Below are 27,502 nucleotides of genomic sequence, written 5' to 3'. Positions count from 1 at the left end.
TGCATTAACACCTCCTATTAAGCATTAATAAAAGGTCTGCTCACAATGCCAATAAACTTATCCAGTTAGACACCCAATAATACTTTGCAATTTCCTAGAACCATTTATTGGACAGTTTGAACATAATTTATACCCATTAATAGAGTAAACCTCACAACAAATGTGGGAGATAAGCAAGACCAATGGAGAAACTAAGTCACAGAGAAACGAAAGCAGTTTGTCTAAGGTCAAGGAGCAAGATACACAGAAGGTCTGACTAGATTATGACAATGCTCCCTCCTGGCCTTGTAACCTATCCAATCCATCATTAGCAACAGAAATAGCAGATCTCAGTGGAGATGCACCAGGATTAAAGTGGCCCATGAAAGCCACATTACTGCTTGCTTTCCTTTTCTTCATGTTGTCGTACACCCCACATGATGCATTCCACAGGCTACAATTGGGCCTCAAAAGCTTTGTCAACACGGGGAACACCAGTGTCACCCAAAGAGCAAGCGCCATAGCGGTCACAACAGCGCCAGCTCTGCTGTCGAAAGGGCTGGAGCAGGGTGACTCCCTTGCCGTGCAGGCAGCAGGCTGGCTCTAGGGCAGCTGCCCCGGGGGCTGGCAATTGGTGCAGGACAAGTACTAACTTTCCCCCCACACACACTCTTCTGCCTTGCAGGAGGGCGCTGGAGAAGCGTCCAAGAGGCAACCCGACGCACGAGCGGTCTCCCACCGGCGCGTGTCCTGGGCTCGGGCAGCGCCTCGCGTCAGGACCGCAGCGGCAGCCGCAGCGCCTCCCCCCTCGGCCAACCGTTCCCTGGAGCCCGGCGGCTCCCCAGGGCAGAGGCCCCGCCCAGCCGTGCCAGGGAGCTCCCCGCCCCACGGGGATAGGGCGCCCGGGCCGAATCGACCCGCCCGCCCGCGGGCCCTGCTCCTCCCCACACTCACCATGGTACCGTCCTGCGCCCCCAACCTCCGGAGCAGCCGCAGCGTCCGCTTCGCCAGACGCCGCCTCCACACAAGCCGCTTCCAGGCAACCGAAGCCCCACCCCTTCGCGTGCGCGCGCGCGTAACCCGGAAGCGGTAGAGGCGGCGGCGGCGGAAGTGTGCAAGCGAGGGTGGGGAGGGGGGGAGGGAAAGGAAGGGAGCGAGCGAGCGAGCGAGCGTAGGTCGGGGGGCGACGAGCGGGTAGACCCGGCGCGTGGCAGCTCGGTGAGTGTGTCGCGCCCCCTCGCGGGCAGGGCCGGTCGCTCTGCGGGTTCGCATCGTCCCAGCGGTTGCTGGGCAACGCCGGGGCTCTGCGTGTGCGGCCGGTCTCTCCCCTTCCGCCCCCAGCGCGGGGGGCTCGAGACTCGCCCCCCCCCCCCCCCGCAGCGCCGCGGGCTCCGCTCCGGGGTAGGGCGGGCGCAGTTACCGGCCACCCCCCCCCCCCCCGGAGGAGGGAGCCTTGGCCGGGGCTCGTGCTCGGCGCAGGCGCGCGCTGGGTTCTTCCAAAGAAACAAACTCCCCTTGACAGAGCGAAGCCTCCGCCTGCGGCTGCGGGGGTGAGTCAGAGTGACAGCTCCCGAAATGTGCCAGGCCCTTCCCGGGCACCCCCACGCGCCTCCGGCCCTGCCCCTGCGCGCACTGCGCCGTGGGGACAGAACAGAGAGTTCAGAAAAAATATTGGCAAAGTTAGCAGGCGGAGAACTCCTCATTGCTTCTCCCTGAACGTTTTCCCTTTTTTAGACGTGGTCATTGACTCTCCCTTAGAGCTCCATCAGTCAAAGGAAACATGACATCTCTCGAGAAGAGAGGTGAGTTGTTTTTCCTTTACTCAAAACGATGTGCATGCTGGCAATTCTGTATTCACTTTGGAGGTGTTAAGGTGCAGAGCAGCAGTGTATGCTAGATGTAATGGAATAGTTCCGGGGGGGAGGGGAGAATTGTGGGGGGGTTTATTGTTGCAGAGATACAACTTCCACCCAATAAGTTTTCTTTTGCCTTTGAATCTAGTTCAGATCAAACTAGAACAGTAACAATTAAAAGTTATAGAGATGTAGCCGTGTTAGTCTGGTGTAGCTGATTAAAAGTTACTACTCTTTCATGGCTTGAGATGATGGTCTTCATCTAGTTCCTACCAGATAGATGTCTAGCATTTACTTGGCTCCCTTGTTTTTATTACATAGAATAATGAATTAAGTACAGGTTGGACCTCCTTGGTCCAGTAACTTTGGGACCTGACCTGTACAAATGAGGGGAGGTTCCTCTCTTCATAGCCCAGGGGCAGCACAGGCCAAGACTCCAGCCTGGCCCCTGCTGTGCTCCCGCCCCTTGGGGCTCTCTAGCTGCTGCCCACCTCCCTGCTGCCAGGACTGGAGCACAATCACCGGAGCACCGCAGCTGGGGCCAGGGCCAGAGCTCCCTAGCTGCCACCAGAGCTGGCACAGCCACCTGGCTCTTCAATAGGAGCTGGAACTCCAAACCAGGGCTGGGGGATCAAAGCCAGAGCTCCCTTGCTGCTGGTGGGGCCAAAAATCTAGTGCTGCTGCCAATCTGGAGCTCTGTGCTGCACTGCTCACCTTGTCCCCACCCCTAACACAGGGCTTGCAGTTGAGTCGCTGCACCCCTTGCACTATGTTCCTTGCTTGCTGCCAGACTGCCCTGTTCCTGTGCTCTGTGGTCCAGGTACATCCATGGTTCTGTTGGACCAGAGAGTCCCCATTTAGGGAGATACAGCCTAGGGCTGTAATTGACTAGTCAACTATCTGATAAGCATAAGCTCTATCAGAGAGAGGCAGCAAGGCGGGGGGGTTGGGACTGGAGTAGGAGCCAGTGCTGGGGGGCGGGGAGGTAGAGGCACAACGGGAAACAGCGCAAGTGAGGGCTAAAGCAGTCTCCGCTCATGCTGCTTCTGCTGCGATTCTGATTTTGAAATGTATGAGAGCCCTGCTGGAGGGGGGAGGACTTCCCCCGCTGGCCCCACGCTCCCTGCTGACTTCTGCTTTTGAATTATAGCAAGAACCCAACAAGGCTCTTGGTACAGTTCAAAGGTAGAGGCACCCTTATAGACTAATCAAATAGTTGATGAAAATCCCATCAACTATTCGATTAATTAATCTAAATTTAACAACCTGAGTACAACCTGCATTAAGACACTCCCCCTCCCTCTCCCCTTCTGCAAACAGACCTGCAAAAGTACATTTTTGTGCTCGCATTTTGCAGGCCATGTACCTAACTGCAAAAACTAGGAAATTGAAAATGAAGGATTCTCACTCTGTCCTTACGTCACACGGGAGTAGTGAGGCAAAGCAAAATGCATATGATCTTTGGAATTACTTATGGGGCAACAATGCTAAGAAATCAATCTCTTTTGCTCCTTAATGGACATGGTTTACTGGGAATACTCTAGATCCTTAAGGATTTTATTATTTTAAAATGTTTCCCACAGAAATTCGATCTATTGTATTTTAACTCCAGCTACATTATTCACATAGGTGGAGTTGTGTATCTTAGGTTGAATTTCTCCTTGTGGCTATGTCTATACTACCAGGTTATTTAAAAAAAAAGTTACTTCAAAATAACTATTTCAAAATAATCTTATTCCTCTTCACAAGGAGGAGTTATTTCAAAATAACAAGCCCATTATTTCAAAATAACAGGCTTGGTAGAATGAACTCTCACCTTGTTTCAAAATAAAGAGGGATATTTCAAAATAACTCCCCAGTGTAGACATGCCTTAAATGTAGACCTGGCCTAATACTTTTCAGCAGTGAAAAAGTGACATTCTCTTGGCTTTGAAGTCAAGATTCACAGTTCATATAGATGTCCTGCAAAAGGGCTGCTGTTGACATTTTTATAGTCTTGTGTGTGCAATGAGCATGTAAATATAAGTAAAACTTTAAAAAGGGGGGGGCCCTCCTGATCAGACAAGTTATTAGGTTTTGTATTGCTGACTTTACTGATTCACAAACATGCTTATTTGAGTTGGTGCGCTCTTTCCCTTTTGAGTCCTAATGCACTGCTTTGCAGATTCACTGTAAATCCAAAGTCCTTCCAGGGTTGTTGCCATGCTCTTTACATGTATGCAATTTCCAATGGCATAAAAAAATTAAGATAATATATTATCTTCCCCATGTCTCCAAATTAGCCAACTATGCCTCATCACCAATCCGTGGACCTGGAGATGGCATGGAAACTGAGCAGCCAGCTAAAACTGTGGAAGTAATTGCTGAAGTCCACACTACAAACCGTCACGCCCGTCACAGTCCACACAGGAAAGCTATCTCTTCCCTGAGTCCTGGAGTTCTCCAACTAGGGAAAATACACAATAATAAGTCAGTTGAGATTGAAGCTGTGCGAATACTAGTTCCCAAAGCTGCTATAACTCATGTTGTTCCTACCAAAAATGCTAAAGTGGCTAAATCTCTGGGACACCATAAAGGAGAGGACTTCAGCAAGTCAGGTGGAGTTACAGAATCCAATAAAGAATTTTTTGAGCTAAAAAATGCAGTAGAAAAGCTCAAGAATTCAGAAAGGAGATTGTTACAGGACAAAGAAGGTCTTTCCAACCAGCTGCATGTACAGACAGAGGTAAGACATTGAGGAATGTTTTTTGTGACAATAGATTCATAGTTTTATTTTGTTTGGGAAGGTTGAGGGGATGATGGGATAGTCTGGCCTTCTGCATAAAACAGGCCAAAGAAGTTTGCCAAATAATCTCTGTGTCAAATCCATAACTTCTGTTTGAGCTATATAATATATCTTGATCAAAGAAAGATCTCTAGTCTTGCTTTAAAGACTTCAGATGATGAAGAATCCATCACTTCCCTATGTAAACTGTTCCACTGGTTAGTTACACTCACTTAAAATATTTACCTTTTTTCTGAATCTGTCTAGTTTTAGCTTCCAATTATTGTTCTTACTAAAACCAACTACGTTTTATTTCTGCTCTGTTATGACAGCAGAAACATTATAAACTATTTTAAACATTTTAAAAATATAATCACAAAGGGAGTCTTTTTGACATCACAAACAAAAACAGTGGGAACATGCAAATGGGGGGAGGGGGAAATTGACCTGGTGCACTGTATAATGTATTCTTAGAGGGCAACACTATAAAAGCAAGTTCCAATTCTTTTTTCCTACTGAACACAAATTGCTATACATAGAATACCAGTGGTGTATCTAGTCTAGTATCTTTTCTAAGACAATGTCCTGATGCATCTACCAAATGCTTCAGAAGACTAAAGAAACCCCATATTGGACAACTATCAGATAAATTACCCATAAGACAAGTTTCTTCATAATCCCTTTTAGTTAATAGTTGGGTTATGCCATGACACAGAAGAGTATGTCCTATCTAAATGATTACTCCCTCTGTAAATTAATCTTGCATGCTTGCTTATGTTCACTTTTCAGTAGATAAATATGCTTATTCTTTCAGACATCCGTTATACAGGCTTATTTAAGCAACTACAGTTACAGGATATAGTTGCATGTCTTGAACACCTTAGTAATCATGAGGCTTAAAACATTTTACCTTTCAAATTCCCAAAAGGACACATCTGCCCTGGTTGTAGTTCTTGAACTGTTTTCTATTTCTATAAAAAGGCCTGATGTACTGGGAAATCAGTCTGAATCTTTGTTAGCTAATTGCGTGCCTTTTAGAAAGACGCTGTCATTAGTAACATTACTGTTACACTAGCTGTTCTATTCTTGGCCTATTCTAGGTGAATCGAGAGCTGAAGAAGTTACTTATTGCTTCTGTTGGGGATGATCTGCAATATCACTTTGAACGCATGGCTCGTGAGAAAAATCAGTTGATCCTAGAAAATGAGGCCTTAGGCCGGAATGTGTGTCAGCTGTCTGAACAGTTAGAGCGCATGTCTATACAGTGTGATGTGTGGCGCAGCAAATTTCTGGCAAGCAGGTATGGTTTTACAGTAGTCTGTATCACTATTGTCTGAGGACTCCCCTGGTAAATTATAACAAAATACCCTTTTGAAATAAATATATGCAAGGGAACTGTTACAACAGCCATAGGAATCCCTTCTCTGAACTATAAATCTACCTTGAGAGCTAAGAAAACTTGAACTACCATAGCTCTGCTTTCAGTTTCCAGTCACTATTCATACAGTTTTGAATAATTACTGAAAAATGAGTAGTCCTGTGTCACCTTAGAGACTAACAAAAATATATATAGCATCATGAGCTTTTGTGGGTGATATTTTGAGATGTGTATATGTGCATGTTGTATCTCCTACTTTGAAGGAAAATTTCCAATGGAATCAGCTGTGTGAGGGATTAGAGAGGCCAGCCTTTTTCCTCTAAAATGGTAGTTGGCAGTATTAGTAACTATTAGCCCTTCAAATCCATGGCTATTCCTGCATCTGCAGATGTGGATGCAGATAGCTGTGGTTCATTTTTTACACATGTTGCTGCTGATACAAATTTTGTATCTAGAACTCTGCACATTTGCAGATATCTGCTGGCTATTAATTTGTTTCTAAAAGATTCATGTCTAGATCATCTAACCACAGCTTTTAGTCTCAGGAGAGAGGCAAGTACATAAGCATGAGACTGAATTCACTTGTTAGCCCCCTTTGACTTACTTCCATAGGCCATGCTTGAGGCACACTGGTGGAGCAGCCTATCTAGTAGAGATGTAAATGGGTAACTGGTAGGCATTGCTTTATCGACATGCTTAATGAGGTAACTGCTTGACTGGTGGGGTGTTCCATTCCAGCTGGGCCTGCTGCACAGTAGAGATGTAAAAGAGTAGTTGTTTAAAAGCCTAGACTTACCAGTCAGTTGAGCTGACTGCTTGCATTTCTCACACACTCACCCTAGCTACCTCTTATCAGAAGCAACAAGGGAAGGAGAAGCTGGAGCAGGTGCCAGGAGGAGCCAGCTTAAAAGCCAGTTCCTTCAGCACCATCTCCACAGTGCCACTTGCTCTCCTTCCTGGGCTTGCCACAAACAGAGGCTGCTCTGGCAAGAGCCCCTGTCCACAGGTGACCCAGCTCCCCGCAGGAGCTCAGTCCTGGCCTGTGCCAGGTCCAAGAGCTACCCTTGGTGTGGCTCTGCAGTTTAAATGTAAATAGGAGCTGGGCTGCCTATACACCTAGCTCTTACAGCATTTAAAGTGCAGAGCCACAGCAGGGTTAGCTCCTTCTGAGTACCTTCCCTTATCGACTAATAGTGTAGTCATTATAAATTGTACCAAATTACCTGCCTCTTAACACCCTTACTGCATAGTTAAATATAGTTTAACCGGTTAACATTTGAAATGGGATTTTACATTCCTGTTATATAGTCCCTACTCCTTGTTTACCTTCTTTCTAAAAAACTTTATTCTCCAGTGCTGTTACTTATGACATTTGACTGCATTAACTTGTCCCCTAGCACTTTTTATAATTTTAATAGAGACTCCTGTGGGTTTTTTTTTTTAATCAACTTGATATTGGGTGGCTTGCGGTTTTGAGTTTAAACAGTGTTACTGTGAATCTGGATAAATTGTAGTAGACACGGGTAAGAGACCCAAGGTTTGTGCCAAACAAATCGAAATTGGAAAACAGTCTGCACACAAGGATCCCTATTACTGGATTATATTTATTCAATCTGTAGCAAACTCTGATAAAATGAAGTTTCAGCTCCTTGAAATACCGTCTTCATGCAACAATCAAATGCATAGTCAACCAAAAATAAGTGAATTTATAAAAATAAGGAGTCCTATGGCATCTTAACAACTAACATTTATTGAGGCATAAGCTTTCATAGGTAAAACCCACTTCCTCCAAAAAACTCCTGATACTTGCGTTGGTTTGGTCTTTATAACTTTGCTCATATCGTCTGTTGGGTCATGTGGCTTCCCCTACAAACCTGAAAAGGCAGCCTGATTACAAGACATTTACTATTCCTCAATTTAAAAAAACAGGCAAACACCGGTTTTGACTTCTGTTAATCCTTGAAATGCTTGATATGTTAAAACCATGTCCACAACAGAACAAACAGAATTCTAAATTGCTTGTTTAAAAGTAGCTGATTTATTAGAGATTTCCTCCTTTGCAGAGTCATGGCTGATGAACTAACCAATGCCAGAGCAACTCTTCAGCGCCAAACCAGGGATGCACAAAGTGCAATTCAGGATATGTTAAGTGAACGTGACCAGTTCCGTCAAGAAATGATCGATACACAGAAGTATGATTACTCTTTACACACGTTTTTTTCCCCTGTTACTCTGTGCATCTATTACAGGGCCCTCCATTCTGGTAGTCTTCTGGCCTAGAATCAATTCTCAACACTATAAATACTTGTCTACTAGGAATAAACATGTGATTGCTATGCATGGAACCCTCTTGTTGGCAGTCTTTCAGCAGAAAGATTGAGGGAGTAATACCCATTAAGAATTGTTAGCCCTGTGTGAAGACTGAGATCAATCATTCAGCAAAAGATAATGTATGGGGACCTCAGTCTTCCTGACTTAGTCCACCGCTTGCCACCAAACCCTCATTATGATGGGCTCCTCAGGATTTGCAGTTTATTACCATGCTAGTGTTTGGTGAATGGCCATATGTCCTAATCTTGTTTAAATATTTACTTATTTGTTTGTTTCCTTCTGTTTATTTTTTGTTAGTTAGATTGTAAGTTCCTTAGGACAAGATGGCCTTTTTGTACAGCACCATGCCTATTATATTTGTGTCATGATTTACTCATCATTAATACAACAATTCAATTTTTTCTTGAACAGATTGTTAGAAGAGCTGCTGGTTTCACTACAGTGGGGGAGGCAGCAGACTTATTATCCTAGTGCTCAACCTCACAGTACAGCAGAGCTAGCAGCAGTGAACCATAAGCTGGCTAAAGCAGTGAAATCCCACCTTCTTGGAAATGTTGGCACTAACACTCCAAAAAAGACTCCCCCATCAACAGAGTTCTGCAACACTCCTGCTGAGAAAATGGCTGAAATGGTAAAACCCTTACTGTAGCACTCAATTTGTGCCCCTTTCAGCACTGCATGGGTGTGGGTGAAGCTTCCAGTTCACTTCCAGAAATTTTCTGGTGAATGAAAATTGATTACAATCTACTGAGAGCAGAGTGCAGAAGCAATACATTGGGTTTTTTTAAGCAAATACTTAAGCTGGAAAAATTGTCCCTTCTCTACACTTTCCCCAGAGCACCAGCAAGTATAACACCATTATAGAGGTTGAACCTCTCATCTAGGACTCTCTGGTCCAGCAACATCCGTGATCTGGCAAGGCCACAGGTGTTGTTGGCCCAAAGAGCACTAGGAGCACAGCAGCCTGGGTAACTCCCCTGGGCAGCAAAGCCCCTCCACCCTGGCGGCTGCTGCCCCTAGTGGCTTTGGCAGCCCAAGGGCCTGTGGAGCCTTCTTCTGCTAGACCCCAGAATTTGTCAGCAGAGGGATGGAATTGGTATCCCTTGGTCAGGCAAATTCCCTCATTCAGGAGTGGTCCAGTCCCGAGGCTGGCAGACCAGGGAGGTCCAACTTGTATCGTTTTTCAGTAGCACCCTTTACTGTAGCATCTAATCTCTGTACCACTAATTTAGATGTGCATGGTGATCACCTATAGAAAATTCTGTTCTTTGCCTTCTTCAGGTTAGCCAAAGTCTAAGAGAAATCTAATGTATAAACTGGGTTTAAGACTGTCCTTGCCAGCTTTGATACTGGCGCATACCTGAGGACTGGGAATTCAATTTCAAAATAAATGGTTTTATATTTGGTGCAAGGAGATTAGAACAGTAAGTCTGAAACAAGGATTTAAATGCTCAGTTGTAGTGACTATGTAAATGAGCAAGTTATCTAGAGACTATGTGTAGTTGGGCTGGAATAACAAACAGGAAGACTTAAAATGGAAAGTATTGTTTCCCCTTCACATGTAGCTGTCAAATTGCTGAAATGATTGGCGCAGTGTTTAATTGTAGGCTAGGGAACTAACCTGGTCTTACCTTGAGAACTGAGAGGGGTAAGGAGGGAGGTGGGGCAGGAGTCAAAATCGGTACTATGTTCAAAGTAAGAACCCACACCTAAAATATAAAGTTTAATACAGATGGAAAAATATTGGGGAAGATTAAAAATAAAAGTAGGGGAGAAAGTAACATTTCCCTTTGTGTTTTGTTATCGTTGGAGTATGATCTTTTTCCATAGGAGGAGGATCCTATGCATAACACTTCCCAAAAAAAGTATTTTAAAACATGCTTTCCTAATAGACGTGAGCCATCTCTGGGTGTGTACTGGTTGGCTATCAGTATACTTATCAAGCAACTGAAGACACAAAGCATTGTATGTAGTTGTGGCACATTGTTGGACTCAAGCATTTTTGAAAATACCTTTAATTAGACCAAAGTTCACTCAACTCTAGTCTTCCCTTTTTGCAATGAATGTGATTGTATTCTTGAAAAATTGCCTTAGTTCTGATTTAAGCAATTCCAAATTTGTGACTCTCTTCTCTGCAATGTGAAATCATTAAATGTTAAGAATTACAATTCAAGATAAATACTGACCAAGATATGAAGACTGATAAATTGTACCATTCACCTGAACAGCAGCCATCAGCTGCTTTATGTAAGTTAGTCAGGGATAAAGTATCTTAGATTAACCATCCAATTCATGCGTGGTTTTAAAATTTTGTTTTAGGTCTTGCGAGTGTTGGATCCAACTGCCAGTAATGAAGCGTCACCAGAAGTTTCCTTTTCTGAGCCTTCCTCACCCTCTTTTCTTTCCACAAAGAAGAACATCGGTCGGTTTCACCCATATACCAGATATGAAAATATAACTTTCAATTGCTGCAATCATTGCCAGGGAGAACTGATAGCTCTTTAAAATCACTGTGCTAAAAACAAAATAAATTCAGGCTGTCTGTGGATATAACAACTTTTCCTTAAGAGACACTAGTCATTTATCCATTCTGATTTCCCTCTTTGCTTTTATCTTCCAGGGATAAGGGGGCTATGCTGGCACCAATGTACTTTTTACTTCCTATAACTTCCATACTTAGTGACCTTGTTGTGGGACCATGGTTAACGCTTAAATCTACAAATGCAAGTCCAGGATGTTAATGATAGTACAATTTATAGTGTAAATAGCCCCTTATATATGCAGGATTTGTAATTATATTATGAAATCTTTAATGGATTTCTGCTCAGGGGAAGACAAAAGCATGAAACTATTTAAGAATATAGACAAGTGCTTAATCTCTGAATAGTGCTTACTTTAAAAGGAGCTGAGATAAATGATACTGGGAGAAACATTGAGATAAGTATTTTCATTTAAAGGGGCATTGGAATACACAGTCAGTTCCATGCTATTCATTTATAGTGTTACTCAATTTGCTGTGGTGCTATGATCAGATTTTTATAATCCTAGTACGTTACAAGATCTGGTGCAATTAACAGTATGGGTCCTTACAAGTGCAGAAGGGGATGGCAAGGCCCTGTTCAGAATTCTTCCTTTACCCTTCTCTAGCAGAGAAGCCTCAAGAAGAAACTTTAATGAAACTGAAAGGCATTAAGTATGAGTTGGTGCAGAATGGATTCTGGAAGCTGTGTGCACACACTGAAGTTATTTTTGTGTGTACATGTTGTTGAAACAAGTGAATGGAAGCATTTTAACTTGTGGAACCAAGTTGCTGCATAGCTGATACTCAGCAAAGATAGATATACCTCCGCTAGTGGTTAGTTTAAAAAACGGAAGCTTACCCTAGACTTAGCAGCAGGTTATTACAAATGAAACTTTAACTGGTATTATGCTCACAGGAGGGGCCAGCATCATCAAATACTTGGTATGTATAGGCAGACACAAAATACTATATTTTTACTCATTTGCTTTATTAGGTTAATGAGACAAAGTTCAAAGAATGTACTTGTAACTAGTCTGCCAAACAGTCTGAGAAGACAGGTTGCAGAGTTCTCTTCTTGCTTATTTGCACGTAGACAGGATATGAGTCTTCCATCTGTTATTAGGGAGCTTATAAAATCTTTTTGAACAAAAGTCCTATTCATAACAATCATGCTGATGCCTTGCAGCACTTCATTATCCTCCATCCCCCAACAAGCACAGTATACATAGCCTTGGCATGTAATTAAGGAAAAGGTCTCTAAACCAGTTGCTGTAACACTTTTGTTTGGTAAATCTAGTACTGTATACAGGGTATAAAAGGTATAAGTTTTTGACTGCTACACTTGGTCATGTTTTGGCCTGTACAATTAATGTTACAATAAACATTCTCTACTTTTATCACAAATGAAGATTGGGCATTTGTACACTTGACAATCTTGAATTCCATGCGTTCTTTGCAGAATCCAAGAAATACAAGATTGAACTCCATCCGAGTTACAAGAAAGCTAACTGATGGATATTAAACTTAAAAAAACAACAAATGGTACTTGGTCCTGCCATGAGGGCAGTGGACTGGACTCAATGACCTCTCAAGGTCCCTTCCAGTTCTATGAGATAGGTATATCTTCATATATTAAATGGTTTTAACAAAACATGTAGATGGTATCATGAGTTTTCGTGAGCACAGCCCAATTCTTCAGATGACCAGAGTTTGTTAGTTTGTACAGGATAAACTTAAACAATAAATGGTCTGGTAGCACTTTATAGACTAACTCTGCTATTCCCTGAAGCTGATGGGTATTAGTTTTTGTGCTATGGTGTACCTCATAGGAACAGATTCCTCATCAGGCTTTGCAGTCTAAGAAAACAAACATGTTAAATCCACAGATTTGTCAGCATATTACACTGGGAAATAAGTAAGCTGATTACCTGTAAGCAGAGTTCAAGATCACTTCCGCACAGTCATGCTTTTATGATGTGCCAGTGGTGCAGTTCGGAAAGCAGAACCATCTAATAGAAGTGCCCATTGGAATGTTCTTGTGCCCTGTTCTCCTCTTGCACCCAAGAAGAAGCCTAGCATGCAGACTGCCTCAATTCTTTCCACCATCTCCTCAAGTCCAAATTTGTCATTGTCAGAGACAGTAAAGTAGACAGAAGAATGAATGGGCTGCAGCCATCTCAGTTATTTTTGTGAAAGTAAAACAGTCAATGATGGCATTTTTTTACCATTATTAAACAAGATGTTAGAATAACTCTTCCCCTACCACTTAAACAATTATAAAGCTGCATGTCATTTATACTTTGAAGCCTCACATTTTAAGCAGGAATATGATAAGCCTAATATTATTTTTCAATGGAATAAGAACTCCCACTAAGTCATAGTTTAGGTCTACACTATAGCTTTTTTTGGGGAAAAAGCTACGCAAATCATACTCTGCAAGCTAGATGTATCCTTAGTTTGCTACACTAGCTAAGTTGCACTTCAGGATTTTTTCTGTACTACAACAGATACCTAAAGGTTTTAACAATAATGGGGTTGTGGTTTGGATTGTTTTTAAAACTAACTTGAAACTGATGGGACTTTAACATACAGTTCAGCTACATCTACTAAGCAGGTCTTTTCCAACACAACTGTCTGAAACCTACCACACTTCCTTGCTATACTTGCAGTGCATTTTTGGAAATCTAGATTATTATCCCATAATGCCTCAGTAAGAGCACTCAGCTGCACTCTTGGTGGCTGAAAGATCAGTGAAACAAGTTACAAAGGCATACGCTGTTAGTAAGATTTAGTTATATTGGGTACCAATACACACCGGCTGCGTCTAGACTGGCAAGTTTTTCCGCAAAAGCACCTGCTTTTGCGGAAAAACTTGCCAGCTGTCTACACTGGCCGCTTGAATTTCTGCAAGAACACTAACGATCTCATGTAAGATTGTCAGTGTTCTTGCAGAAATACTATGCTGCTCCTGTTTGGGCAAAAGCCCTCTTGCGCAAATGCTTTTGCACAAGAGGGCCAGTGTAGACAACGCAGTATTGTTTTGCGCAAAAAAGCTCCAATCGCGAAAATGGTGATCGGGGCTTTCTTGCGCAAAACCGCATCTAGATTGGCACGGACGCTTTCCACTAAAAGTGCTTTGCAGAAAAGCGTCCGTGCCAATCTAGACACTCTTTTCCACAAATGCTTTTAACGGAAAAACTTTTCCATTAAAAGCATTTGCAGAAAATCATGCCAGTCTAGACATAGCCACCATGTTTAGAGTCAGCCAGTTAATAGTATAGTGTAGACTAGACTGAAGTAGTACAATGCCAGTATCACATGTGAGCATGAATGCTTATGTGCTCCCTGCAGGTGTGGGCAGGGAACCAGCTGCAACTGTTAGTGTAAATATGAACCATTTTGCACTTTAAACATTTTGCACTTTGAACACCTCACTGAGCTAGGGTTGCCAGGTGTCCACTATTGACCTGGAGAGTCCGGTATTTTCAGCTCCGGTCTGGTAAAAAAAATAAAATTAAATTAAAAAATACCGGACACTTAATGTCTGGTATTTTCTGATTTTTTTTTCCCCGGCCAGGGGGCAAAAATACCAGACTGTCCGTCCGTCCGACCGAACACACACACAGAGAGAGAGAGAACAAACTAACACGGCTACATTTCTATCACTATTCCACAGAGAGAGAGAGAGAGAGAGAGCAAACAGGCCCAGTCCCTTCCCCCACACACGCCGCTTACCTGGTTCTGCAAGGGAGCTGTCTGGCCTGGAGCAGGTAGGGACTTTGCTCAACAACTTTAGTCTCCTCCCCCCACCCTTTTTTTTTCCAACAAAATGTTTTCCCTGGGTTTTATTTTGGAGGGGAGGAGAGGTTCGGTATTTTCGGTTAAACCATCTGGCAACCCTATACTCAGCTCAGAAAGTAGTCAGCCCAGAAATGAAAGAATGAAATAGTGAGCCTTCTGTGAGATGTCACTTTGTCCACTACAGCATCTTCAAAGATAAATATACATTACACAGGCCCCTGAATGCATATGCTAAACACAACTAAATCAAAGCATCTGCAAACAGTTAAAGGAAATGAGGAAAAGTAAATGTGCACTCTGGAAAATCTACTTTAGACTTTGGTCAACATTAGGGTTTTCTTTCCCCCCCTCAAAAAAGGGATTTAAACTTGCCAGTTATATGGACATTTATTTTCACTTTGGCTCAGTGGGACTGAGCAGCACTAAGTCATACACACAACAGAATCAGGTTTTGTCATTTCAAATTATAAATAAATAAATAAATACATAAATAAAAGGTAAATATTAAACATACTGTCAGTTATGAGAAAAATTTAAACCATTATTTAAAGATTTTAAAATACCACAAAAAGGCAGCAACTGTAAAGAGCTGCAGCTCAAGCCATATAAAGTATGGCAGCTGACACTATTATTTGAGATGCATCAAACCTTCAGCTGTAATGGTCGGTGAAGCGGAAGGATTTAGGTTCAGAAATGGTGCAGAGGATATTCTGGATTTGTTTTGCTCTTCTGGCTTCTAGCCTAAGTTGCCTCGATCTCTCTTTGGCAGCCAGTTCCTCTGCTCGCTTTTCCTCTCTCTTTCTTTTTAGCCATCTGTGGAGAAACAACCAACTTTAGAAGCACTGATGGTGAGAGGTGAAAAACACTTTCTTTAATCACCAGTCATCACTTTTGGTTGTACTCAAAGCAAACAACTGTTCTCTTACCTGACAATCTAATTAGTTAATTAAAGCCCCTCCATCACTTAGCAAGCAGGCTACATCCAGGAATTAATTGTTTTCTAGGGTACAAATACATGGAGTGAAACTAGTGGGATAGATCTACAAGAGGGTCAGCAGTGAGAAGGAAGAGTAGGACATTTCCCTGAAGCAAATATAGTCTCTTTTCCAGAAACCTTAACTGATCTACAGCCTATGTTCCCAATACAACTTCCTATCAAGGTGCAGCTCCATAATCAACAGTCTGGAAACTAGCAAGAGTTGGTGATGTTGGAAGGGAGCTAGGGAGGGCACTGGCTGAAAGCTTCAGTTGGATGAATGCAAGGAGGTTGGGAGTAGGGATGTGAAGGTTTAACCAGTAAGCCTTACCCTTAATGGACAGGGTGCCCTAGAAGCATGGGCTACTCTGACCGAGATGCCCTGGCCTGCCACAGGCAGGGGTTGATCTGGCTGCGCTGGAATGGGGACGTTCCAGCCCAGCTCATCGCCTTTTAATCAGTTAGCCAATTTAACAGGATTTTAACATCCCTAGTTGGAACGAGGATCAGAGGAACTGAAAGTGAGTTCACCAGACTCTAGTCACAGTTAGCCCTAGACACCTATGGATCTTCAGACTGCCAGGCCCCTCCCCCCAAAAAATCAAGGCTTAAAAAGGATTCAGTTTTCACCATCTGTAAAAAATGTGAAGGACCCCATTTCTGTGTTCAAATGATAGCACATCTGACATCAAGCCAGTTCCACCTTGAGTGCTAACGAATTGTTTTGCACAGGTTTTATAAAGGTAAAATTAGTAAGTTATTTCATGCCATTTCCCTTCTGGTTTAGAAAAACAAATAGTAAAGGAATTTTCAGCCAGCATCAGAGCTAAGGTTTTAATCATTAATTGGACTTTCTTTTGTCAGTGAAAATCACTCAACACTGGATTGTGCACCTTAGCTGGACGCATGTAGTATATAACAACCTTATTTTATACTGTTATTTTTCATACAAACAGCATCCATAACAGAGGCCCAACTTAAATGTATACCCCAAATTAAAAAACATAGAAGAACTAAAAAAGAGCCAGCATGGCTTAACCATATAAAAGAAGCAGTGAGAGATAAAAAGACATCTTTTAAAAAGTGGAAGTCAAATCCTAGTGAGGTAAATAGAAAGGAGCATAAACTCTGTCAAATTAAGTGTAAAAATGTAATAAGAAAAGCCTAAGAGGAGTTTGATGAACAGCTAGCCAAAAACTCAAAGGCTGCATCTAGACTGGCAAGTTTTTCCGCAAAAGCAGACGCTTTTGTGGAAAAACTTGCCAGCTGTCTACACTGGCCGCTTTGAATTTGCGCAAGAACACTGACGATCTAATGTAAGATTGTCAGTGTTCTTCCGCAAATACAATGACTCTGCCGTTCAGGAAAAAGCCCTCTTGCGCAAATGCTTTTGCACAAGAGGGCCAGTGTAGACAGCTGAGAACCGTGATGCGCAAAAAAGCCCCGATGGCGAAAATGGCGATCGGGGCTTTCTTGCGCAAAACCGCGTCTAGATTGGCACGGACGCTTTTCTGCTAAAAGTGCTTTGCAGAAAAGCGTCCGTGCCAATCTAGACGCTCTTTTCCACAAATGCTTTTAACGGAAAAACTTTTCCATTAAAAGCATTTGCGGAAAATCATGCCAGTCTAGACGTAGCCAAAGGGTGGTAATAAAATGTTTTTTTAAGTACAACAGAAGCAGGAAGCCTGCTAAACAACTAGTGGGACCCCGGAGGATCGAGATACAAAAGGAGCACTTAAAGATGATAAAGTCATAGAGGAGAAACTAAATGAATTATTTGCTTCAGTCTTCATGGATGAAGATGATAGGGAGATTTCCAAACCTGACCTGTCCTTTGTAGGTGACAAATCTGAAAGTGTCATTAGAGGAGGTTTTGGAATTAACTGATAAACTTAACAGTAACAAATCACTGGGACCATATGGCATTCACCCAAGAGTTCTGAAAGAACTCAAATGTGAAATTGCAGAACTATTAACTATGGTTTGTAACCTATCCTTTAAATCAGCTTCTGTACCCAATGACTGGAAGATAGCTAATGTAACACCAATATTTAAAAAGGGCTCTAGAGGCGATCCCAGAAATTACAGACCGGTACATCTAACATCAGTACCGGGCAAATTAGTTGAAACAATAGTAAAGAATAAAATTGTCAGACGCATAGAAGAACATAATTTGTTGGGCAAAAGTCAACATGGTTTTTGTAAAGGGAAATCATGTCTTACTAATCTATTAAAGTTCTTTGAAGGGGTCAACAAACATGAACAAGGGGGATCCAGTAGATATAGTGTACTTAGATTTCCAGAAAGCCTTTGACAAGGTCTCTCACCAAAGGTTCTTACATAAATTAAGTTGTCATGGGATAAGAAGGAAGATCCTTTCATGGACTGAGAACTAGTTAAAAGACGGGAAACAAAGGGTAGGAATAAATGGTAAATTTTCAGAATGGAGAGGGGTAACTAATGGTGTTCCCCAAGGGTCAGTCCTAGGACCAATCCTATTAATCATATTCATAAATGATCTGGAGGAAGGGGTAAACAGCGAGGTGGCAAAGTCTGCAAACAATACTAAACTGCTCAAGGTAGATAAGACCAAAGCATACTGTGAAGAACTTCAAAAAGATCTCACCAAAGTAAATGACTGGGCAACAAAATGGCAAATGTAATTTAATGTGGATACATGTAAAGTAATGCACATTGAAAAAAATAATCCCAAGCATACATATAATAGGACTAGCCAATTAGCCCGTCATAAGACAAGATTTTCAGGTCTCTCCTCCACGTTGGTCTTCTCTCCTGAGCCTCCAGTCTCTCTCTCTCCTTCCCTTTCCCTCCTCCTCCTCCTGCCTCCCGTGTCTCTCTTTCAGCTCTCCTCAGCCTCCTGCCTCTCTCCCTCTCTCTCTTCTCCTCCCCCTTCTGCCTCTCACTCAGGGGAACACAGAGCCAAAATGGTCACCACCCCGCCCCCCCTTCGCCTCCCGCTGTGGTGCTCGGCTGACTTCTGCGCCGCTCAGCTGGGCCGTCGCGGGGGAGCCCAAATGGACACTTGCTCCCCCGCAGCAGCATGGCTGAGCGGCGCAGAAGTCAGCCGAGTACCACGGCAGGAGGCGAAGGGGGGCGGGGTGGTGACGTTCACAGCCAGGCCCCGCCCCCTGGCCATGTACGTCACCACCCTGCCCCTCTTCCTCTCCCGTCAGGCACTCGGCTGACTTCTGTGCCGCTCAGCCGGGCCACCTCGGCGCAAGCGGCTGTTTGGGCTCCGCACTCCCCATGCAGCACAGGCCACCCAGAGGGAACAGCCAGCATTTCAGGCAACAGCGCCGCCCAGAGGGAACAGCCAGCATTTCAGCGTTACAGACTCAGACATTGGGCTACTATATATATGATTATGGGGGCTAATTTAGCTACAACTAATCAGGAAAGAGATCTTGGAGTCATTGTGGGCAGTCAAAAAATCAAACAGGATGTTAGGAATCATTAAAAAAGGGATAGAGAATAAGACGGAGAATATCTTATTGCCCTTATATAAATCTATGGTACGTCCAAATCTGGAATACTGCATACAGATGTGGTCTCCTCATCTCAAAAAAGATATACTAGCATTAGAAAAGGTTCAGAGAAGGGCAACTAAAATGATTAGGGGTTTGGAATGGGTCCCATATGAGGAGAGATTAAAGAGACTGGGACTTTTCAGCTTGGAAAAGAGGAGACTAAGGGGGGATATGATAGAGGTATATAAAAATCATGAGTGATGGGGAGAAAGTGAATAAGGAATAGTTTTTTACTTGTTCCCATAATTTAAGAACTAGGGGCCACCAAATGAAACTAATGGGCAGCAGGTTTAAAGCAAATAAAAAGAAGTTCTTCACACAGCGCATAGTCAATCTGTGGAACTCCTTGCCTGAGGAGGTTGTGAAGGCTAGGACTATAACAGGGTTTAAAAGAGAACTAGATACATTCATGGATGTTAAGTCCATAAATGGCTATTAGCCAGTATGCGTAAGGAATGGTGTCCCTAGCTTCTGTTTGTCAGAGGATGGCGATGGATGGCAGGAGAGAGATCGCTTGATCATTACCTGTTCGCTTCACTTTCTCTGGGACACCTGGCATTGGCCACTGTCAGCAGACAGGGTGCTGGGCTGGATGGACCTTTGGTCTGACCCAGTATGGCCATTCTTATGTTCTTATCCCAAAAATGTGCATTAAATAATGTAAGAGAAACTCAGAGGTTTTAAAGCAGAAATTTGGAAGAAGATTGTGCAGAGGCAGAAAGAGTAAGGCTGTACCGTATATTAGAAACAACATACACTCATATGTGTGAGTGCATTAATGGAGGCTGGTTTTCAAATTTCTGCTGAAAACCTCCTCTTCTATTCTTTCCTTACCCACTATACGTTGCTTTATGTTTCCTCCATTTTGCAATATAACTTTTATAATAGATGCTTTACAAATAAAACTACATTATAAAATCAATTGTATTAAGTTGCTGAACGAGACAACGTTCAGATACTCTTAATTCCCTAGAAAATAACAGCCATAGGCTTACTGTTTAAAGGCTCTGTCACGTTCCTCTGTTCTTGGAAGAAAGTACAGGCACTCTTCCTGGCGTCTAAGGATTTCCATTTGTTTTTCTTTCATTTGTTCTTGGTGCTTTTTTTTAAGCCATAACCTGAAAGCTTCCTCTGGATCTCTGTTCTCCTGCTATTTAAAGTGTACACATACATAATTATAAATATTCTGTTTGTCTTTAAAATTCATATATCAATACTACTTTGAACTTCACTGGCACCTTCCACCCCAGATTATAAAACACGCTTTATAAACAATGCTGAATCTAGCCTCAGAATCGCATTATATTTTATTAATAGTATTATTGCTCCTATTAGAGAACTTGAGACACAAAGCCTAGGTTCAAAGTCTTGAGTTTTAGGCTTCATTGTAACACATGGAAATTGCTTGCTATCACGTGTAAATAAATATGAATGGATACACTTCAGAAAGAGGAAGTTATACACCTGGGTGCAGTAACGACGGTTCTTCAAGATGTGTGTGCGCTCCTGTGAGTGCTCTACTGTAGGTGTCGGGCCCATCCTGGCACCGCAGATCAGAAAATTTTAACAGCCGGACCGGGCATACGCGGTCAGCATCTCACAGCATTCACACCCTTTGCCTCATGCATGCAGTCCAGCTCCCGCCAGTTCCTCTCACCCACTCAATATCTGAAACGAGAAATTTACTAACCAAGACTCTGGAGCGGGGAGGAGGGCGGGTAGTGGAGCAACCACGGGGACACACCTCTCGAAGAACCATTGTTATTGCACCAAGGTGAGTAACTTCTTCGAGTGATGTCCTCGTGGGTGCTCCACTGTACGTGACTGTGTAGCAGTACTCAGAAATGTCCGGATGGTGGGCTCCGGAATCAAGGTTTGTTTGAAGTTCAAAGTACTGCCGAGGTCAACGAGGAGTGTGCAACCAAACATTGCACGATTGCATAGTGCTTTATGAACGTAGCATTGGATGACTATGTGGCTGCCCAACAAATGTCATGAAGGGGAACTCCCCGTAGAAAGGCCGTGGATATGGCCACAGCACTTGTAGAATGAGCCTTTGGTTGGGATGGGAGCGGTCTATTGTGGATGGAGTATAAAGTGGTGAAGCAAGAAACTATGAGCTTGGCGATATGCTGGGCTCGCCCTTGGATCAATCAGCGAGAGAGAGACTATCAAACAGTCTGTTTTATGCAAATATTGGGTCCTATCAATATAGAAGGCGAGCACCTTGCACACATCAAGACTGTGGAGGATCGCCTCCTTTGGTGAGGTGTGTGGCTTAGGATAAAAGAAAGGGCATATGATTGGCTCATTAATATGGAATTCGGAGCAGACTTTGGGAATAAAGGCTGGGTGAGGTCGTAATACCACACTATCCTTGTTGAAGGTGGTGTACAGCAGTACTGACATCAGGGCCACAAACTCACTGACTCTGCAAACAGATGTTATAGCAAGCAAGTCCACCACCTTCAGCGTCAACATCTGGAGTGACGTAGTGGCCAAGGGTTCAAAGGGTGGTCGAGTAGGAGTGTTCAACACTAGGTCCAGGTTCCAGGGTGGAAGTGAGGGTCTGTGAGGTGGGTTAAAGTTTGTCAACCCCTTTAGAAATCTCTTCTTAGTTGGGTGGGCAAACACCAAAGTGCCATCTATCGAGTGTTGGAAGGCGGTAATTGCTGCGAGATGTACTTTCAAGGAAGCAACGGCTAGACCTGTTTGCTTCAGGAAAGAATGTACTCAAGGTTCTGGTGCAGAGGTGATTAATGTGGGTCGATCCGGTTAGCAGAACACCAAGAAGTGAATTTCAGCCATTTAGAGAGGTAAGTAGCTTGAGAAGTGTCCCTCCTGCTGTGCATCAAAACATCTTTGACCTCCTCCGAGCAAAGATCCTCAGATGCACAGAACCAGCTAGGAACCAGGTAGTTAGGTGCAGGGTCTGGGGCTGTGGGTGCAAGAGGGAGCCGCAGTCCTAGGTCAGCAAGTCAGGTAGGGTGTATGGTGGCAAAAGAGACATTCGGTGGGGAAAGGGGAACCAAGGCTAGCTTGCCCAAGTGGGGGCTATGAGAATCAACCTGGCTCCATCCATGTTGATTTTCCCCGAGGATCCTGGGTATAAGCACAACGGGGGGGAAATGCATACAGGAGAGATCCCCCCCCCCCCAATTGAGGAGAAAGGTGTCCCGTAGAGATCCCCACCCGATGTCTGCCCTGGAGCAGTAATATTGGCATTTCACATTCTTGTAGGTGGCAAAGAGGTCTATTAGAGGGAAACCCCAACGACAAAAGATACGTTCAAGTATATTGGTCCAGATTTCCCACTCGTGGTCGGGTGCAAAATGACTGCTCAGAGAGTCTGCAACAGCATTATTGGCACCAGGTGAGTAGGCTGCTATTAAAGTGAACTTGTTGTGAATACACCAATACCAGAGGCAGACTGCCTCTGCACAGAGGGATCAAGACCATGCCTCACTCTGGTGATTTATGTAATAGATTGTGGCGATATTGTCACTGAGTATTCTGGTAGTTGAACCATACATGTAGTCCTAGAAGTGTCTGCAAGTGTTGAAGACTGCCCTGAGCTTGAGAAAGTTTATGTGGAGAGCTGTCTCTCCTGATGACCACCAGCCCTGCATAGGCATGTCGTTCATATGGGCACCCCAGTCGATGAGGGAGGCGTCTGTGGTAATCTGGGCCGAAGGCTGAGGCTGGTGGAATGGAACGCCTAACAAGAGGTTGCGCGGGTAGGTCCACCATTTGAGGGCCGTGCGAATACTGGGCGGAGGAGCCACTGTTCTGTGGATGGGGTGTTTTGTAGGGGTATAAATGGACGCCCTCCAGTGGTGAAGGCAGTGGATGTGTAGCCTTGTGTGATTGTCTACATGAGTTGTTCCAGCCATATGGCCCATTAACTGTAGGCAAGTGAATATTGAGAGAGTAGGGCTGGTGACTGAAAGCAGCCCTTGGATGGACTAGAACCTTTGGATGGGTAAGTAGGCTCGTGCTGTGGTAGAGTCAAGTCGAGCGCCCATGAAATCCAAAGTTTGAGAGGGTTCAATCATGGACTTCTGTTAGTTGATAATTAGGCCAAGAGAATCAAAAGTCTGTCTGGCGATAGCTACCATATGCTATGTCTCCACCGAGGAGCGGCCTTTTAGAAGGCAGTCGTCAAGGTAGGGGAAAATTATAACATCCCTTCGATGTAGATGAGCTGCCACTATCACAAGGGTTTTTGAGAATACCCTCGGAGCAGAGGAAAGGCTGAAGGGAAGCACCTGATACTGGAAATGTTCCCCACCTACTGTAAAACAAAGAAATCACCTGTGTGTTGGATGGATGGTGATGTGGAAGTAGGCATCTTGAAGGTCAAAAGCTGCAAACCAATCCCCATTGACTAAGGCTGGTATTATGGACACAAGGGTTACCATTTTGAACCGTAGTTTTTGGAGATGATGATTGAGTTTTCAAAGATCAAGTATGGGTCTCCAGCTTCCAGTTTTCTTCTGAATGAGGAAATAGTGAGAATAGAACCCTTTTCCCCTGAACTCGTCTGGTACCTTCTCTACAGCTCCAAGGGAGGGGAGATGATGGACCTCTTGTTTCAACAAGTTCTCGTGATAAGGATCCCTGAAGAGGGATGGGGTGGGTGGGGTAGTTGGGGGCAGTGAAAGGAAGGGGATGGTGAAACCAGATGACACGATCTCCAAAACCCAACAAACATAATGGTGGCCTGTTGGTGATAAAATGGCCTCAGACAGTGCTGAAATAGGGGTGAGGCGTGATTTCAGTTTGACAATGGGAAGTGTTTGGAAGCCCCTGATCGAGGAGTCAAATCTGCTGCTTGTTGGCTGATTAGTTAGGGGTGTGGTTGGTCTGACTGCACCTTGTTTGAGGTCACTGCCTTGATCATGGCTGGTTGAAATCACGTTGCTGTTGCCTATTATACGGGTAATTGTGGTGCCTCTGCTAAAGTAAATAACGTTTGCACCAGTATGGAGGCGTGTATATACCAAGAGTCTGGAAGGTGGTAGGTGAATCTTTGCCAGAATGGAGAACCTCATCTGTTTTCTCGGCAAAGAGTTTTTGTTTGTCAAAGGGGAGGTCCTCTACCTTGCTCTTGAAGTCTCTCGGAACTCCCGCGGTTTGCAACCATGAAGACCTCCTCATCACAATTGCAGTAGCCTTGGAATGCGCAGCTGTGTCCGCGACATCCAGCACGATCTGGACACCTGTCTTAGTGACAGCATAGCCTTCCTGGACAATGGATTTTAGAATAGGTTTCTTGGAATCAGGGAGATGCTCCATCAACATTGTAAGTTTCGTATAATTGTCTAAATTTGATTTGACAAGAGCGTGGCATAGTTGGCAATGCGAAGTAGTAGTGTCACCGAGGAGTACACCTTCCTGACAAATAGGTCTATTCTTTTGCTGTACTTCTCTGTTGCAACATTCTAATACTGAGGGGCCTTAGACCTGTGCTGCGCGGCGTCTACAATGAGCGAATTTGGTTGGGGATGGGTGAATAAAAATTCCATCCCCTTCGATGGCACAAAGTATTTCTTATCTGCCCTTTTGTTTGTCAGTGGGACAGAGAGAGGGGTCTGCCAAATCTCCTCCACAGCCTCCATGATTGCCTCGTCTAGCAGGAGTGCTATTTTGGCCCGGTACGGGGGCTGGAGATTTTTAAGGAGGTGGTACTGGTTATCCTGCACCTCCGCCAACTGGACCTCCTGGCTTGACACGACTCTCTTAAACAAGTCTTGGGAACTGCTTAAGATTGCTAGGAGGCAATATATCACCTGGGATTATGACCTCATCAGGAAAGGATGATGACTGGTCAGAAGGGGAAGTGTCAGGTTGTTGCTCTTCAGCCTTGAATAATCACCCCTCCTTGGATTCGGAACGATGTGCTTGCAGTGTTGGGCTCTGTGGTGGTGGCAGCGGGGGATGTCACTCCCGTAGACTTATGGAGGCAGGTGGGTATTTGGGCGACCTATGACAACACAGGGACCATCTCCTGGAATGTGACTGATGGTGATGATGATAGGAGTAGTAGTAAGGTGTGTGGTCATGATGGTAGTTGTGCTAGTGCTAATGATGCGATTGTCCAGGTAAGTAATGCCTAGAAGAAAAAGCACTCGTATGCTCTCCTAGTATGCTGCATGTGGTGACAGTGCAGGTGAGTGAAGAAAGATTCCAGAGCCTCTCAATGAGGGGGGTGTAGAGAGAGAAAGGTGCCTGACGTGGTATCAAGAATCTCTCCGCGGTGCCACAAGGTATGGGGATGGTGCCGGTGGAGAAGGTGCCGGAAAGAATGTCAGGAAGACAGAAATGGGGGTCTGACTCTGACGTTTGTTCCAAGAAAGCATCAGGCCTTTCAGGTGCCGGATTGGATTGCAGCACAGGTTCCATAACAGCCGGTGATGATGGTGCCGCTGAAGTCAGCGTCGATACTGGTGTCAGTGCTTTAGACCAGCGGTACGCAACCCGTGGGTCGTGACCCCCAAGAGGGTCACTGCCGTCTTCCTGGGGGGTCTCCGTGCTGTAATCCAAGCCAGCTGGCATTTTGTTTTGCCGGCTCAGTGCCCAACAGACACGCGGCGGAGGGACGTGGCAGAGAAGCAGACCAGTGCTTTAAAATAAAGGGGCCGTAATAAAATGTTCCTGGCGGGGCTTTTTTTTGTGTGTGTGTGTTTTTTTGCTTTGCTCAACAAAAATTTTCCTAGCTCTGGGGGTTGCGAATGAAAAAAGGTTGAGCACCTCTGCCTTAGACAATGAGGCCAGTGGTGCCAATGTTGATCTTGGTTCCGTCGGTGCTTGCTCAGTTGGCACCGAAGCTGCCGTCTTTTTAGGTCTTGTGCCTGGAACCACCCTTGCATGCAAAGAAGCGGTACCGGACATTCCAGGCTACCCGTGCTCACTCTGCTCAGCAGGACTAGTGGCAGAGAATGTACCGGGAAGCCAGCATCTTTTTTGCTGGAGCCACCCCTGGAGAGGACACTCTCCGTTTCTGTGTAGCAGCACAGTCTGGTATAGCCACGGACGACGAGTCCAATGGCTAAAGCGCCTTATCAAACAAGATAATCTGAAAGCGCATTTCCCTATCTTGCCGGGCTCTCACTGTTAACTTTGAGCAATAGGCGCATTTCTGAGGCACATGCATCTGCTGTTTGGGCAAGGCTCATGATGAATGGCCATCTGATGCCAGCAATGGCCCATCTGTCTCCGGGATCGCAACAAACGTCACAATTTTTAAAGCCCGGAGAACCCAGCATCATCTGTTCAAAGGTGGGGTTTTTTTTGGTTTGGGGGGAGGGGAAGTTGTTGGTTTTTTGTCAGTGGCCTAAAGGCCAGTGGAACAAAGAATTTTTTTTTGTTTTTTTTTGAACTATTAACTATAAACTGTAACTATTAACTATAAACTGAGTAATACTAACAACAACTAACTAATAACTATATTTATTTCTCTGACTAGATGAAGTTGGAGAGAAAGAGAGAGAGCTCCGTCTGCAACCGAGGGCAGTTGACAGGAACTGGCAAAGGGCACGAACATTGCGAGATGCTGACCATGTATGCTCAGTCCGGCTGACTACGACTGTTAAAAGTTTCTGATCTGTGGCACCAGGACGGATCTGACACCTACAATGGAGCATTCCTGGGGACATCACTTGAAAAAGAACATTAATTCCTGATTGTGATTCACAGTAGGGCACAGCCAAATCATCATCCTACTAAGATGCCAAATAGTAACCTCTCTCAAGTTATCCTAGGATCATAAAGGTCACATGAACACAGCTTCTTGTGTGATGCAAGTTCATCCTGTTAAAATTGGAAAATTCCCAATATATGTGCAGTTCTTGTATAGTAAAAATGGACTATTCCTTGCTATGTTCATTTTTTATGATGAACTGACAAAATGGGTGTAAATTTCAATTTTCTGAGTACCCAGGGCATCCTTAACATGTATGGGATGGAGAAGTCTTAACTTACTCTACTATTTGAGCCTTCTAGTTCCTTTGCACGCTGAATTCGCTTCTCTTCTTGTACTTGTTCTTTCTTCTTCTGCAACCAAGCTCTAAAGACCATGTCATTCTCTCTCTTCTTTTCCTCTTCCTGTTGTCTTTTCTGTGCTTCTTCCTTGTGTGAAATTAAGGACTGAATAATATCTCACAAGAAAGGTGTTAGTCTGAGACATGCAAAGGAGCAAACAAACCAATACACGTTACCTGAATTATTTATCTGCCTTGACCTCAAACATATTGAGGGAAATGGGAATAATCAATAGACACATCAAGTCAATACTATATTGAGGAGGAAACTGCCATTGAGCACCTTTGTGATTAAGATTATATTTGGAG

At 44.1% G+C, this 27,502-nt stretch overlaps 3 protein-coding genes across 11 annotated transcripts in view; 1 reads left to right on the top strand and 2 right to left on the bottom strand.

Moving 5' to 3' along the window:
* The window catches only part of NME7 (NME/NM23 family member 7), a 174,888-nt gene extending 173,510 nt beyond the window's left edge, over nt 1–1,378 (bottom strand). For 2 of the 6 annotated variants that reach the window (XM_089772733.1, XM_089772749.1), the window contains exon 1: nt 934–1,377. In XM_089772733.1, the coding sequence (XP_089628859.1) occupies nt 934–1,251 (318 nt within the window). In that variant the 5' untranslated portion in view covers nt 1,252–1,377. Of the gene's footprint in view, nt 1–933 lie in introns of all 6 variants that reach the window. The other 4 variants (XM_075907002.2, XM_075907007.2, XM_089772739.1 and 1 more) reach the window with 3 other exon arrangements.
* Nucleotides 1,075–26,939, top strand: BLZF1 (basic leucine zipper nuclear factor 1). Of its 2 annotated transcripts, none has more exons than XM_075907024.2 (9): nt 1,075–1,197; nt 1,714–1,781; nt 4,115–4,557; nt 5,697–5,896; nt 8,038–8,166; nt 8,717–8,936; nt 10,625–14,596; nt 22,392–22,524; nt 26,620–26,939. In XM_075907024.2, exons 2-7 carry the CDS (start codon nt 1,760–1,762, stop codon nt 10,808–10,810), a joined length of 1,200 nt encoding a protein of 399 aa, XP_075763139.2. In that variant the 5' UTR covers nt 1,075–1,197; nt 1,714–1,759; the 3' UTR covers nt 10,811–14,596; nt 22,392–22,524; nt 26,620–26,939. The 2 variants fall into 2 exon arrangements, with proteins under 2 accessions (XP_075763139.2, XP_075763146.2); XM_075907031.2 differs by lacking the exon at nt 1,075–1,197 and adding an exon at nt 1,453–1,529.
* CCDC181 (coiled-coil domain containing 181) overlaps nt 14,996–27,502 on the bottom strand; it is a 25,177-nt gene continuing 12,670 nt past the window's right edge. For all 3 annotated transcript variants that reach the window (XM_075906982.2, XM_006112213.5, XM_075906995.2), the window contains 3 exons: nt 27,135–27,281; nt 20,147–20,301; nt 14,996–15,440 (listed from right to left, as the gene is read on the bottom strand). In XM_075906982.2, coding sequence (XP_075763097.2) covers nt 15,278–15,440; nt 20,147–20,301; nt 27,135–27,281 — 465 coding nt within the window. In that variant the 3' untranslated portion in view covers nt 14,996–15,277. The remainder of the gene's footprint in view (nt 15,441–20,146; nt 20,302–27,134; nt 27,282–27,502) is intronic.

Source organism: Pelodiscus sinensis, chromosome 1 (assembly GCF_052426305.1).
Source record: "Pelodiscus sinensis isolate ZL-2025 chromosome 1, ASM5242630v1, whole genome shotgun sequence".
Taxonomy (NCBI): domain Eukaryota; kingdom Metazoa; phylum Chordata; order Testudines; family Trionychidae; genus Pelodiscus; species Pelodiscus sinensis.
This window is presented reverse-complemented; position numbering and strand designations above follow the sequence as displayed.

Coding starts and splice junctions, on each gene's coding strand:
- BLZF1 (XM_075907024.2), top strand. CDS start 1,760: ATGACATCTCTCGAGAAGAGAG. Junction 1,782..4,114: donor GACATCTCTCGAGAAGAGAG/GTGAGTTGTTTT, acceptor TCTCCAAATTAG/CCAACTATGCCTCATCACCA. Junction 4,558..5,696: donor AGCTGCATGTACAGACAGAG/GTAAGACATTGA, acceptor GGCCTATTCTAG/GTGAATCGAGAGCTGAAGAA.